Source organism: Dysidea avara, chromosome 4 (genome assembly GCF_963678975.1).
Source record: "Dysidea avara chromosome 4, odDysAvar1.4, whole genome shotgun sequence".
Classification (NCBI taxonomy): domain Eukaryota; kingdom Metazoa; phylum Porifera; class Demospongiae; order Dictyoceratida; family Dysideidae; genus Dysidea; species Dysidea avara.
The window spans coordinates 32,117,136-32,133,368 of NC_089275.1; the positions used below are offsets into that span (position 1 = coordinate 32,117,136).

General features: G+C 37.1%; 1 protein-coding gene across 1 annotated transcript; it reads right to left on the reverse strand.

Annotated features, from left to right (window-relative positions):
* Positions 1–5,810: 5,810 nt before the first annotated feature.
* On the reverse strand, positions 5,811–8,206 carry LOC136254696 (cathepsin B-like). The gene is made up of 8 exons (XM_066047425.1): positions 7,813–8,206; positions 7,390–7,505; positions 7,307–7,336; positions 7,076–7,254; positions 6,338–6,490; positions 6,185–6,272; positions 6,095–6,135; positions 5,811–6,038 (listed from the first exon to the last, which is right to left on the reverse strand). Exons 1-8 carry the CDS (start codon positions 8,176–8,178, stop codon positions 5,962–5,964), a joined length of 1,050 nt encoding a protein of 349 aa, XP_065903497.1. The 5' UTR covers positions 8,179–8,206; the 3' UTR covers positions 5,811–5,961.
* Positions 8,207–16,233: the final 8,027 nt, after the last annotated feature.

Sequence of the window (16,233 nt, forward strand, 5' to 3'; positions counted from 1 at the left end):
GAGATCAGCCTCAAACAAATTACCGTGTAGAGAATTCAACAACAAACAAATCGCCCTGTAGAGGGATCAGCTAGAAGAAGTTACCTTGTAGAGAGTTCAGCTACAAAGAAACCATCATGTAGAGAGTTCAGCTACAAAGAAAGCACCATGTAGAGAATTCAACAACAAACAAATCGCCCTGTAGAGGGATCAGCTAGAAGAAGTTACCTTGTAGAGAGTTCAGCTACAAAGAAACCATCATGTAGAGAGTTCAGCTACAAAGAAAGCACCATGTAGAGAATTCAACAACAAACAAATCGCCCTGTAGAGGGATCAGCTAGAAGAAGTTACCTTGTAGAGAGTTCAGCTACAAAGAAACCATCATGTAGAGAGTTCAGCTACAAAGAAATCACCACCTAAAGAGTTCAGCTGCAAACAAATCACCCTGTAGAGGGATCAGCTAAAAGAAGTCACCTTGTAGAGAGTTCAGCTACAAAGAAACCATCATGTAGAGAGTTCAGCTACAAAGAAAGCATCATGCAGAGAGTTTAGCTACAAACAAATCACCTGTAGAGAGTTCAGCTAGAAGAAGTCACCTTGTAGAGAGTTCAGCTACAAAGAAACCGTCATGTAGAGAGTTCAGCTACAAAGAAAGCACCATGCAGAGAGTTTAGCAGCAAACAAATCACCTGTAGATAGTTCAGCTAGAAATAAATCACCCTGTAGAGAGATCAGCTAGAAGAGGTCACCTTGTAGATAGTTCAGCTACAAAGAAAGCACCATGCAGAGAGTTTAGCAGCAAACAAATCACCTGTAGATAGTTCAGCTAGAAATAAATCACCCTGTAGAGAGATCAGCTAGAAGAGGTCACCCTGTAGAGAGTTCAGCTGCAAAGAAACCATCATGTGGAGAGTTCAGCTACAAAGAAATCACCCTGTAGAGAGTTCAGCTAGAAGACGTCACCTTGTAGAGAGTTCAGCTACAAAGAAACCATCATGTAGAGAGTTTAGCTGCAAACAAATAACCTGTAGAGAGTTCAGCTAGAAACAAATCACCCTGTAGAGAAATCAGCTAGAAGAATTTATCTTGTAGAGAGTTCAGCTACAAAGAAACCATCCTGTATATAGTTCAGCTATATTTTAAGTCACCCAGTAGAGAGATCAGCTGCTAAAAAATATCCTGTGGGGAATAATGGGCATGTAATAAATATATGTATATAATTTGTATAATTACTAATAAAATCAAAAGTAATTGAAGTATTAAAAATCTTCTATAAGTTCTTTTCTGCTTCCTGTGGTAAATAAAAAACACATGGGTTAAAAAAGCCCCAAAGCCAGCCATAGGCTGGCTTTGCAGTATACAAATACAAAAAGAAGTGATATCTAATCAAAAACAGCCAAGCTGTAAAAAAAGGTGTGGCCCCCAAAAAGGCCATGGTGAAAAAAGATGTGAAATCCAAGGTGGCGGCCAAGAAATGGCTGTGATGGTAGGTTAATGGTAAAAATTTTAATAACAACAATTCAGGTGAATTTTGTGCCACTTGGTCTTGGCATCAAATTCACCTGAATTGTCGTTATTAAAATTTTTACCATTAACCTACCATCACAGCCATTTCTTGGCCGCCACCTTGGAATTCACATCTTTTTTCACCATGGCCTTTTTGGGGGCCGCACCTTTTTTTACAGCTTGGCTGTTTTTGATTAGATTTTCTGTACATGGAAAGAAACTACATTGATTTCTTTGTCGTTCATGGTTATCTGCTGTGAATAGGATGAAAGATTCCTGAGTTATAGGGCCGTGAAGTTAGAAAAGCTACCAGACAAAGCTTTTAACAGCTGATATTTGTAAGTTCAGAGTTATAAAATTAATCATTCAAGAATGCCAACAAATCTTAACAATAAGCTTTGTTGTGAATCGCTTTGCAGGAAAGTGCTGAATCAACATGATGTCCAACTAAGTTAACAGCATGTTCAGCAAGCCCAGTTACACTGTCTAGGTGATTGTAATACTTGTTCTTGTAATGTACTTCTAGTAAACAAGGAAAACAAGTAGCTGCCTGTGTATTTCATCTTGAAAAAACATTTTCATCATAATGCTTTACTGGCTCATAACTCACTATTGGCTTAACGCATTTACAGCAGACAAACATCACAGGGTGTAGAAATCAATGTAGTTTACACTGCTGCTTAAAAAACTCAGATACCTCCTTTAGATTCTAGGTGATGATAGATTTTGTGTCCATGCTTGTCCGTTTCCCAATGGTTTCTGTACATTTTTATACCTTACCACAGCATCCAGTGGTTGCACAAATGTAACTAAAAGATCAATTAAAATACTTTCCCTTACATGCAACTGGACTATTTTACAATTTCTCTGATGTGTCACCCTAATACAGTCAGTAATTGTCAAACGCTTACATAATTAAACATGTTAGACCACTTCAACTTAATGACAGAATTAGGAAAGAAAGAAAAACTAGTGAAGAAAGAGATGCAAGGTATATAATTGTATCACTTTACAACTCCGGCATGGTGAAGAGTGCAGTGGTAGTTAGCTACCTATAATTGTATTGTATGTTCCACAAATTTATCATATATAAGTACAAGTTCACTGCTAATTTTAAAACATTGATAGGTATTGAATATTCACCCCAAAAACACCTTCGCTGTAAAAAAGGTGCATCCAAGAAACTCAAAATACCTGGAACTAATGCAAAAACAACTCAGCTGAAGAGAAAAATAACTGGTAACTTAAAGAGCTGTTATCTGGAGTGGCCAAGAATACAACTAACTACAATTACTAAAGTGTTAATCCATGCAAACACCTTGGCTATAAAACAGATGCATACAATACATGAATTAAAGTAACTGGCAATTGAAACAGCTGATATCTGAAGCAGCCCAGAATGAATGTTCATATACAACTAATTGAAAATTTTAACACTGAACCTTTATCATTCAGCTGTGTTCTATATTCACTATTGCTGCATCCTTAAGTGATTTCTTTTAACTCTAATTAGCTGGTAATTTTAATAGTCAGTGTACATGTATACAGCAAAAAAAGGCAGCCAAATTACCAGCCAATTAGAGTTAATAGAAATCTATTTAGGATGCAGCAAGAGTGAATGTAGAACACAGTTGAAAGATAAAGGTTCAGTGTTACACTTTTATTAGTTGTATATCAACATTCATTCTTGGCTGCTTCAGATATCAGCTGTTTCAATTGCCAGTTACTTTCCTGCTTACAGCCAAGGTGTTCTTGCATGGAAGAAAAAACTTTGGTTATTATATAGTTAGTTGTATTAAGATTGATTCTTGGCCACTCTAGATATCAGCTCTTTTTTTCATGAGGTCCTTTTTTACATTGGGTTACAAGTACTTGTAGTTTCTTGGATGCATACAGCGAAGGTGTTTTTGGGGTGGATTTGTATAAAAATTATACTGATCACAGACTAAAAGTTAAGTTACATGGCTACAATTAGTCTTGATCATCTGGCAGAAGTGAATGTCACTACAGCAATTTCAGAAAGCACATAAGCAATAAGAAGCAGAAGAATGGAGTGCCTGATCATGAAGCAGAAACCATAGAGTATAATAATTATAATAATACTAGTAGCCAAAGTAGTCCAATCCATGGATCAGGTGTATTGTTTGTTTATAATTAGCTGCCTTGTTATAGCAAGATATTATACAGTCACACTATGCTTTGGTGCTTATATAATTATAAGGTTATATATATATATAACAAATTGTCACTAACATTAGAAACATGTATTATACTAACTGTAATGTGTGAAGACATCATTTGCTTAACATCATTTTTAACCACGTACCTCTACATTCATATTATACCCCTTGGCAAAATAAAATGTTTGGCGAGTTACTTATGTTTGTGTCCAGCTCAGCCCCCTGCCCCCATTAGACCTTTTGTACTGTAATAGAACATCCAAAACAAGCTTCATTAAAACTTTTCTAGAATTCTTAAATTCTAGAGTGTATATATGCAAGTGCAGATGCATTTAGACTTTCCATTTTCAATGTCATAGATGCAATTTGACCATGAGCACTTTCAGGATAGTAGTACTGTTTGACTTCTACCTATAGGAATGTAATTGTGTGAAAAGTCAGCTCACCACAAGTGAACTGCCATTCTGTGGCCCTCTAATTAAATAGCATAACCCCAAAATAGCCTGTTTTGCAACTAAGCATTAAAGGTAGTTTATCCCCATTCACTGTATACTCCTCTGGTTTAAGACATTACCCGAACCTTCTGTGCACCTACCAAGCCTCCTAGACACTGGAGATAAAAGCAAGGAGCAATATTAATGTATTAGATGATTTAGATCTGCTGTACAACAACTTTTGTCAGTTGCAAATACAGTTCAGGAAGCCTTAACTGCAAACAAAAGTGTTCATGTAATTTACCTTGATTTCAAGAAGGCTTTCGACTCAGTTTCACACAACAAGCTACTATCAAAATTGTGGTCTTTTGGGATCAAGCGTAACCTCTGGAACTGCCAACCTTGGATCGAGGAGACAGTGTGTGTGTATTAATGACACTCTATCAAGTATGGTGCCTGTTCTCTCGGGAGTTCCTCAGGGAAGCATACTCGGCCTGCTTCTGTTTGCAGCTTTTATCAATGACCTACCATCGTATGTCACACTAGCCTTATTATTTTTATTTGCTGATGACCCTAAATGTTTTAAGATCGTATCAAATCCTACCGACATCATCTCCCTACAAAATGCACTTAACCAAGCATTTAACTGGAGCATTACTAATGACCTACTTTTCAATGAATCTAAGTTTCTCTACATTCACTTTGGAAAGGATTGTGGTTCACATAACTTCACCATAAATGGAACACCCATTGTAAGACCCAACTGTGCAAAAGATTTAGGAGTTCACATATCATCATTTTTAAAATCCTTGACCCATAGTGAAATTATTGTTTCCAATGCCTACAAAATTTTAGGATTAATCCAAAGAACCTTATCAACGCTTCTACTAGCCAAAAAACTACTAAATCTCACACTAGTGTGATCACGATTGACATACTTAGCCAATTATGGAGACATTACTTACTAAAAAACATCTCTATCCTGGAAAGAGTTCAAAGGAGGGTAACAAAGTATATATTAAATGACTATCACTCACCCTACAAAACTAGACTAATGCAACTCAATATCCTCCCTTTAATGTACCAATACGAATTGAGTGACTTTTTTCATAAAATCCTACAAATCTCCCTACCCTACTTCAACATTAACAACTACATATCAATGAAAGCATCAGTGTCCACAAGATCATCATCATCAGGCAAGTTAGCCCATCATATTTCCACAACCAATTCAAACTGTCATTTTTTATTTGCCGACTACCAAGATTATGGAACTCTTTACCCTTGATTGACCTAAATCTACCTTATGTGACAATAAAAAAACAACTCACCTAATTTTTATGGCATCACTTTTTAAACAATTTTAACTCCAATAATACTTGTATATTTTCATTTTGCTATCTGTTCTTTCCAACAACACACACACACACCATTCCTTTTTACTCGACATGTAACTAAGTAGTATATTTTAATTAGGTAGTTAGTATTTGTAATTAGCTACTAGCGGTTCGTGCCTTTAACTATCAGCCACCCTACTCTAATCACTAATTGTCATTATCAGTCTTGTAACCAACTATATTAGTACATGTACAGTGTGGTTGTAAAACTAATAAATAATTAATAATAATATTATAGTCCTACATTAACTTCAAGCTTATCACTATGATCATGATGTCTATTGCAAGACTTACAACTGATATGTATAAAAATATTTGAATTTTGTTTGCATTTTGTTGAGAGAAACCAAAATGGATTTTACAACTACTGTAACAGCTTGACAGGAAAAATACACTGGCCTAATACAATAGCACTGTTCCAACTAAAACTAAAGCAGTTCATAGTACAAAATGTTTCTTGGTCAGCTAGTAGTAAGGTATTCCAGCCATTCCGCTTGACTCTATTCCACAATTGTTGTAACCTCTGAGTATCTTGAAAAAACCTATGGAAATAAATGAGTACAGGGCATCAATTAATGCTTGAAATTCAATCACTCACCATGATCACCCCAAGTAGCTCCCCAAGAATTGGAAACAAGCCTGTGAACAACAAGCTACTTAATAATAATTATAATGGTACACATCTTACCAGTATGGAACATTTCCTTCATAACCCCATCCAAATACTTTAACTGCATGATAACCAATGAATTTTCCATATGCATACTTGTAGACACCTGGGAAAGTGATGTACAGGGATCATGCCTATAGATAGTCAATTCATTATTCAGCTCAAACTTACCACTCTTGTATGACACAAAATCTTCATACACCTTATATGTCAGTGTCACAGATCCACGTAAATAAATTTCTGATGCAATGGCAGCCCAGTTCGGAGGTACTTTATAATATGAGTATCCATAGTGCTTGTCCTTTGACACTGTATACGGATATCCTACAACATAAGGAGATCCATCGCATTACATAAGACCAGGTTGATTGTATTAGGATCACATAATATTATGCATTTTGTTAATCTGCTTTGGTATAATGCATTGACCAAAAACTACAAAATAATGGGAAAAATAAAAATTATAGTAGGGCTGAGTGACATAAAAGGAAACCATTATTGTATATGGATGTTAATGGCCAAACATTTAGTTAGGTAATCCATTAATTATATTTAGGCTTCTTAATTGTCATGTAGGTTTTCAATCTCTTTGAAAACAGCATCTATTTTTGCAATAATTATCATTGAATTTTGGCCTACCTAACTTCTATTAGAATTTGTCTGCGTGCTGTGTATTGGCCAGCATTGGGGCTGATGTTTAAGGTCATATTATACTTTAGTATTTTCAGGGCTATTAACATGCATACCACCAAACCAATGAGCAATACAATATGTCTAGATAGATTATTAATGCATCAGTTCTCACTGTTTTGTGCTAAGTGGTATTTAACTAAGAAATATCACCAAAACCTTGTAACAAGTTTTTAAGTGTGTGTAGGAACATATATTTCTACTAAAGATGAAAATCACCTGATCGGCAAGAAGTAGAACATGGTGGTGTGTAGGAAGTTTGCTTATCATGACAGTCTGGCACTGACAGAGTGTCGTTTGATTTTGCATGTGAGCAATCCTTTATGGTGTATGGCTGACAACCATAGTTGCTGCCATATTGACCTCCAGTAGGCAAACCATATCTTCGCCAACAATCACTAGTAAATGATCATTATGCACTATGGTTCATATTACCTTATAATTGCTTACTATGCTGTTGAAAGTTGGGCTCCTCCACAGCTATAAAAGAAAACATAATTATTTCTAAATATTAAAGTAAGATTTACAGTTACCCATTATAGCGATAAGCAGGTGCACAACAAGTAGTCAGAAATTGAGCTGACAATTGGAGTTGTTGTCCTTTATAAATACAGTGACGATCATTAATAGCAGATGAGCTTCCAAATGCCTAACAATGATAAATGAAATTAGCATGGAGTTAATACATAATTATGTGAGAAAAAGGTCTTCCACATACATCCAATTCTATGTACTTGGAAATACCGAAAGCCCTTGAATTTTCTTCATCTATTACGATATGTTGGTGCTCTCTACTGACCAAATTTTAAGTCAATAGTCTTTCCAATTGAACGTTATGAATCATCAAAGTTAACAAATTGGATGTGTGTGGGGACTTTTTTTTGCAAATCCAGTCACATATTGTATAGGTTAAATGACATAATAGCAGAACATTGAATAAGTCTCTCTGTACTTACCCAACAACTTCCACAATCATCCTGATCACCAATTATATTAATAATACTTGTACATTGAGGCCATTTACTGCGGCAATCAAAACTGGATGGAAGCGCATCGATATCCAAGAGTGGAGGGTCACTATCAAAGCCTGGATCAAGAGGATCATTAGGAATTGGCTCCAAAGTCCCACACAAGTTCTTCACATCTTCTATTGACTTTCCAGGGAAGTTTTGTCCAGCTTTCCAGGTGGTATTGAGGCTTTCGATGTAATCAAAGAACTCCTGAGATAGTGTGTCAAATTCACACTGGCCATAAGCAGCAAGGGCAAGAAGTAACAGCAGCACTTGCAGCATATTGATTGTACTCCCTTCAACTGCTTGCATTTGCGACTGTGCAGAGTGCTTAAGGTTTATTGCTTTTATAGGCAATGATGGAAGACTGTGATACATAACTGTGGCATAGTTGTGGTTGCATTTGCTTGCTTATCTACAAGCTTTTTATGGTCCATACAGCATGTATTAGTTACCAAGGAGATCATAAGGATTCACCAAAGACATGTGTCGGGACATCAGCACATCACAGCAATAATAAATGTATACTGCAAACAAGTATATATTATGCAAATGTTATTTATGTTAAACATACATGTATTTGTTTTGAAGGTATTCCTACATCCCAACATAGTCTTGTGGACAATACATCTTTTCTGTACCACTGTACGAAGACTGTGACTACTTTCAAGTTAAAGCAAGAGTTCATAATATAAATATATATATTATGTACTCTTGGTTAAAGTGATAGCCTGTGAACCATCTTAATGAAGGTATAATTATTAATCTTATGATCATTTTCTTCAAAGCAGAAACAAATTTTAATGTTTTCTTTGTTATTAAAGACCATTACAACACTACTGTGGATTCCACCTACATATGTGACTGGATTTTGGAAAATCACCCATATGGGCGTGCATGAAATAATTAGAATTTTCATGTTTAGTGTTTTGCTAATAAGAGCAGAGAACAGATTTGAAAATATTTCAAGAATTTTCTTGTAATTTAAGGTATTGAGAATGGCTTAAAACCATCAACAAGTAGATTTACACTATAATGTTTGTGATTAAATATTTTAGGTGTCAAATGCACCCATATGGGTGATTTTCCAAAATTCGGTCACATATGGAACACTAAGGTATGGTCTCCCAAGTTCATAGAACTGGCTGTGTGTGGAAGACCCCTTTTGCAAATCCAGTCACTACATTTATTTAAAGTTTTGGTATTAAAATTTTGTTGTCATTGATGCAGTTAGTTATAATGACTCCTCATATCATAGAAATGAAGAAACCATCCATTTTCACAGTCACTTAATACCTGCAAGTACAGTATAATATTTCACAGTCACTTAATACCTGCAAGTACAGTATAATATTTCACAGTCACTTAATGCCTGCAAGTACAGTATAATATTTCACAGTCACTTAATACCTGCAAGTACAGTATAATATTTCACAGATCATGAATTGATGTTGTTAATAGATACTTCCTTGCATGAACACTGAGAATGTCAATGAGAAAAGTACTGCAAAATATACATTTTACGTGCAGCACTGTATGATTCAATCTAAAAGGTCCTAGAATAATAAAATAGTTATGCATACATATGCATCTAAAAATATGGTGGGTCAAAGTGGAGGGTCACTATCTAAACTTGGATCAAGAGGATCATTAGGATCTGGCCCCAGAGTGCCACAGAGGTACATACATCAAATGTTCTTCCCTTTTTCCAGGGAAGTTTTGTCCAGCTTTCCATGTGGTCACAGGTGTTAAGATTGTTGATGTAATCAAGAAATTGTAAAATTCACACTGACCATAAGTAGCAATACCAAAAATTAATAGCAGTGATTGCAGCTAATCAAATGTACATCTTCACAGTCACTTACCTGCACGTACAGTATAATGTTTCATATATCGATGTGATCATGAATTTATATTGCTATAGATACTTCCTTGATGTATGAATGCTGAGAATGTCGATTAGAGTGTGAACTGTACTACAAAACATTTGTAAACCATTACACCCTTTCAAGATATCTATAACTCATAACTCCCCATGTCTCACTATATACTACAAAATGTATATTCGTGCATTTGTGATAAACTCTAATGTGATGGGCATAAAGTATACTTTAGTGGGGTATGTAATGTAAGAGATGATAGTTCACATTTGCTATTTAATGAGGAAAATCTGAAATATCATCTCCTACACATCACATACACCACAGGATGAGAGCATGCTATGTAAAGTACATTTAGAGCTATCACAGTTACACAAATACAAAAATATACACATCCATCTACATTGAAGCTTTACCACTTCATTTTGTTGTGCAACAGTTGTATGCTGAGAATGTTTCAAAGGTGTTACATTTTCACAGGACAAGTATGAGTGTTCAAGTCATGCCAGTGGGAAAGGCTATATATAAAGTATAAAAAAAATTTTGGAATTTTAAATTAGATTAGGGACAGTGTAAAATGCTGCAATAAAAAGTAGTGAAACAAGCTGGATCGGAGTAGTACGTAATGTCCAAGTACTGTAAAACAATAAGAAGTGAATATTCCTACTGTGCTACACTCAATGTACAGTAGCACAGTAGGGATATTGACTTCTTATTGTTCTACAGTATTTGGACATTACGTACTACTCCGATCTAGTTTGTTTCAGTAATTTTAATTGCAGCATTTTACACTGTCCCTAATCTAATTTAAAATTCCAATTTTTTTCTTATACTTGTTTGTGAAGTTTTTTGCAAGCTCATGACCACTAAATATCTCCTGAGTTACTCAAAGCACTATTACACTAGATTATGACTCATACAATAACAAATGATCAGTGGGCGTGGCTCTACATAAGCCCGCAGACAATAATGGATGTGGATTCGTGCATACTTAAGGCCTGGTGAATGGGCGTGGCTACCATATGTCTACAGACTGTAATTTACGTAAGTGGGCGTGGCTCACGAAAGAAGCAGAGCTACGCTACGACATTTAGTAACACGTCCACATTTAATTTAGCACGTGGGGTCAGACCCGAATAATCTGTAAAGCAGGACCTGGATGACCCGACTCGGTTTAACATTGTTACTAAATAAACTATATTTATTGACTTACACATTGCTATTTATAGTTCGCCATGAGTTGCTCTCTCTGATCGATATCAACAGCGAGTCACGTTTTTGGTACAACCGGCGACCACGTGTATTCGAATAGTTTGTTGCAATATACACTGGTATGGAAGCCGTACTGTAGTCTATTAACACTCAGCGGTAGAACCTTTACTGATGGCCATGGTAAAGAAGGATAAAAGGTAAGACAATAGCGCAAGCATTGTATGCTTATCCTTTTAACTCTAATTGGCTGGTAATTTGGCCGCCTTTTTTATTGCTCTATACACTGAATATTAAAAAAAGCGGCCAAATTACCAGCCAATTAGAGTTAAAAAAAATCAATTTATGATGCAGCAAGAGTGAATGTAGAACACAGCTGAAAGACAAAGGTTCAATGTTAAACTTTTTGTTAATTCCAATTAGTTGTATATCAGCATTCATTCTTGGCCGCTTCAGATATCAGCTATTTCACTTGCCAGTTACTTTCATGGGTACACTTTTTTTTACAGCCAATGCTAGTTGTTTTTGCACAGATTAAAAAAAAAATTAGTATAAGTAGTTGGATTAAGATTGATTCTTGGCTGCTCCAGATATCAGCTCTTTAAGTTACCAGTTATTTTTACTTTCATGAAGTCTTTCCCTACAACTGAGCTGTTTTTAATTATATTGGATTACAGGTACTTGTAGTTTCTTGGACGCGCCTTTTTTTTACAGCGAAGGTGTTTTGGGGGTGGATTATTATATACATGGAGAGGGGATGTGCAACCTTAGTATGAATATACACACCTCCTACCTGCATGCAGCAGCCAATGAACATGATATACATGAGCATGGAGCAAGCCTGCAGAAAGTAACAGCCATTGAGCTTTAGGTACATGGCACAATGGTTATGGTAACATTGCTACCACCCCCACTTATGGAAATGCTCTAAATAACATGTTTTTGGATGTAATAAACGATAACAGTCTCGAACAATTTGTGCACTTGCCAACCCGCTTAGAGAATACATTAGATCTTGTTTTCTGTACTTATCCAAAAAGTGTTAACATTTCTACTGTTCCTGGTATCTCAGATCATGATGCGGTAACATTCCATCTTGATATAAACAAGCATGCAACTCCAAGTACAAAGCAACACAAAATTGCTTTGTATCACAAAGGAAACATCGACCTAATTAAAAGAGATCTAACAACTTTTGCAAATACATTCTTATCAAGTGACCCACATTCCAGACCAGTTGAACAACTTTGGCAAGAATTCAAGCAAGCAATCCATGAAGCTGTCTCTAACCATGTTCCTCACAAAGTGAAACGTTCACGCAACAGTTTACCTTGGATTAATAGGCAAATAAAGAAAGATATGAAAGCACGCAAAAAACTATACAACAAGGCTAAGAGAAGCAAATTAGAGTCTGATTGGAAAGCTTATCGTGATGCCAGGAACCTAGTCAACTGCAGATTGAAAGAGGCACACAACAATTATTATGCCAGACTATTTGATAGTTCATTCAGTGGGAATCGCCGCCAATTTTGGAAGTACGTAAGGGCCAAACGACAGGATAAACATGATATTCCCACCCTACTTGTTAATGGAAAACCTGTTAATAGTTCAAAAGACAAAGCAAAAGCTCTGAATAATCATTTCCAGTCTGTATTTACAAAAGAAAGCCTATCAACAATACCTACAATAAGTAATACTATTAATGCTATACCTGACATGCCTACTCTCTCCATCTCACAGTCTGGGATACAACAACTACTTTCAACACTTGACGAACAAAAGTCTAGTGGACCTGACCTTATTTCACCATACATACTAAAACATTGTGCTAATGAAATTGCTCCAATTTTACAAGTGATCTTTACCCAGTCTTTGTCTACCAGCTCATTACCGAGTGATTGGCTATCAGCTAACATTTGTCCTGTGTATGAAAAGGGTAACCGCAGTAGTGCCATCAATTATCGACCTATATCGTTAACATCCATTTGTGCTAAGACTATGGAACACATTATTTACCACTCCATTATGAACCATCTTAACCAACACAACGTTTTAATTGAAAATCAACATGGCTTTCGATCACAGCACTCCTGTGTCACTCAACTCATCACTTTGACTGAAGACATATCCTACGCTCTTGACCATCAAAAGCAAATTGATATAATCCTTCTAGACTTTTCTAAAGCATTTGATACAGTTCCACATCAACTACTTCTGACTAAATTAAGGCATTATGGAATTAGCAACAGTACTCTTGCATGGATTGAATCCTGGCTCACTAGACGTTCACAATGTGTAGTTTTGGATGGTGAAACCTCAAACCCTGTACCTGTTTTGTCAGGAGTCCCTCAAGGAACTGTCCTGGGTCCCCTGATGTTTTTACTGTATATAAACGACATAGCAAATGATATTGATTCTCCTCTTCTGATGTTCGCAGATGATTGTTTACTTTACAGAATAATCAATAGCAGAGAAGACACCATCCAGCTCCAACAAGATCTGAACAAGTTATCTGAATGGGCTAACACCTGGCAACTGAACTTTAATGTCATCAAATGTGCTGTAGTGCAATGCACAAGGAATACTTCACCCATCACACATAATTACATACTGAACGGCCATATATTAGAAACATCTGAGCAACACTCTTATCTGGGCATCTTAATTAACAAGTCATTATCCTGGTCTTCACACATATCTACCATAGCAGCCAAGGCGACAAAAACCCTCAACTTTTTGAAACGTAATCTTAGTAGTTGCTCACAAAGAGTTAAGAAATCTGCTTACATCACAATGGTGAGGCCACAAATGGAATATGCATCAGCTGTGTGGGATCCATACTACAATTCACAAATTCAGCAATTAGAGAAGGTACAACGTTGTGCAGCCAGATGGATTTATAATGACTAGTAGATTTAGCTCAGTTTCAGCAATGTTAAACGAATTATCCCTGCCATCTCTTGAGACTCATCGCAAGATATCTAGATTACAAGTCCTGCACAAGGCACTCCATCACCAGCTTGCCATCTGCATACCATCATATTACTTACCATCAACGAGAGAAACTAGATCATACCATCCATTGCATCTCATAATTCCATCATCATCCACCAGATCATATCAGAGCAGCTACTTCTCAAGAACTGTTAAAGAATGGAACACCTTGCCTGTTAACATCATTGAAACGTCTGATCCAGATTCGTTCACATCACTTTTACAATCATATTACCACACTAGTACTAGCTTGTAATTAGTTGAACAATTGGTTTACTGTAAAGTTAGAACTGTTTTTTTTTGTTGTTGTTTTTTTTTTCCCTGAGCATACCAGCAGGGCTGACTGCTCAGTACAAATAAATAAATAAATAAATATGCAACAGTTAGTGTATGCTGGAGATATTACAAGCTATATGAGCCAGCGTTGAAACCGGGTCGGGTCAACCGGGTCACATTTTCTCCGGGTCATCCGGGTCTGACCCGGTTTACAAATTATCCGGGTCTGACCCGGTTTACAAATTATCCGGGTCTGACCCGGATTGGATCACGTGAGAAACGAAATTGTTCGTTTGACGACGTGGAAACTTATAAACGCTATCGCGGAGCTCTTTCGTGAGCCACGCCCACTTATCACGTTACAAACATACGCTCAGCCACGCCCATTTATTAGTAACTGCAGTATGTAGCACGAAACTTAGGGTACTATGGTGAGGGGTAGCTATTGTTAGTAGGTGATGACTTTTTTTTTTTCTTTTTTTTGGTCTTCAACCTACAGCTAGGATGAAGTTGCGTCTGGATCCGCCCCTGTTTACTCAACACGAATCGAACGCTCAAAAAGGTAGTCTCGCTCGCTCGAGACTAACCGAAACATAGCTCTTATCGCACGCCTCGGCTTTAATTAATTATCTTGATGATATACTTGTGACGGGCCGCTCAGTGGAAGAACATTTGTCAACCTTACATAAAGTTTTTCAACGACTGGAAGATACAGGTCTTAAACTGAAGAAAAGTAAATGTGTGTTCCTTGCCGACTCTGTGACTTACCTGGGTCATCGTATTGATTCCCAAGGCTTGCACCTTCTAAAGAGAAAGTGAAGGCACTTCAAGCTGTTCCCAATCCCAAGAATGTGACCGAACTGAAGTCATACTTAGGGATGCTCTCGTATTATTCGAAGTTCCTTCCAAACCTGTCATCGAAGCTTGCTCCTTTACACAAGCTACTGAAACAGTCAGTCCCATGGCAATGGAAGGATGAACAGCAGCAAGCATTTGAGAACTCAAAACAATTGCTATCGTCGTCACAACTCCTGGTTCGTTTTGACCCAACTTTAGAAATTCGTTTGGCTTGTGAAGCATCTGCCTATGGCATAGGCGCCGTTTTGTCACATGTAATGCCTGATGGATCAGAAAAACCAATTGGTTTTGTGTCTCGGACCTTGACAGATGCTGAAAAGAAATACTCACAATTGGAGAAAGAAGGTCTAGCGTGTGTTTATGGTGTGAAATGTTTTCATTCATACTTGTTTGGTCACAAATTAGTGTTACAGACTGATCACCAGCCTTTGACAACATTGTTCAATGAGACCAAAAGTATCCCGGTTCAAGCATCAAGTCGTATACAGCGCTGGGCACTATTGTTAGTATCTTACGAGTATACCATTGTTTTCAGATCCACTAGTAAACATGCAAATGCTGATGCTATGATTCGGTTACCCTTACCTGACAAGCCTACTAGTACTCCTGTACCAGCTGAGTTAGTGTTAATGATAGAAAAGCTTGATGAAGCCCCCATTACCTCAACACAAATTGCCAATTGGACTAAGAAGGATCCTGTCTTGGCAAAAGTGTCACAATACATACAGTTGGGATGGTCTAGTCAGGTTGATAATGCACTGAAACCTTACTGGAACAGACGTTTTGAACTATCCACTCATGCTGGTTGTGTCCTTTGGGGTGTAAGAGTGGTTGTTCCACCACAGGACAGACAAACAGTTCTGGCATGGAGGATACCCAGGGATGACACGGATGAAGGCTTTGGCACGACATCTAGTATGGTGGCCTAAGTTAGATGAAGCCGTTGAAGATGTTGTGAAACAGTGTGAGAATTGCCAGCAGAATCGAGCCACACCCCCTCCAGTACCACTTCACCCTTGGCAGTGGCCTACCCGCCCTTGGACTAGATTATACATATAGATTTTGCGGGACCAATTGAAGGAAAAATGTTGCTGATCATTCATAGCAGATATACTCATATGTTTAGGTGACAAACTTGTTTGTGTACTAG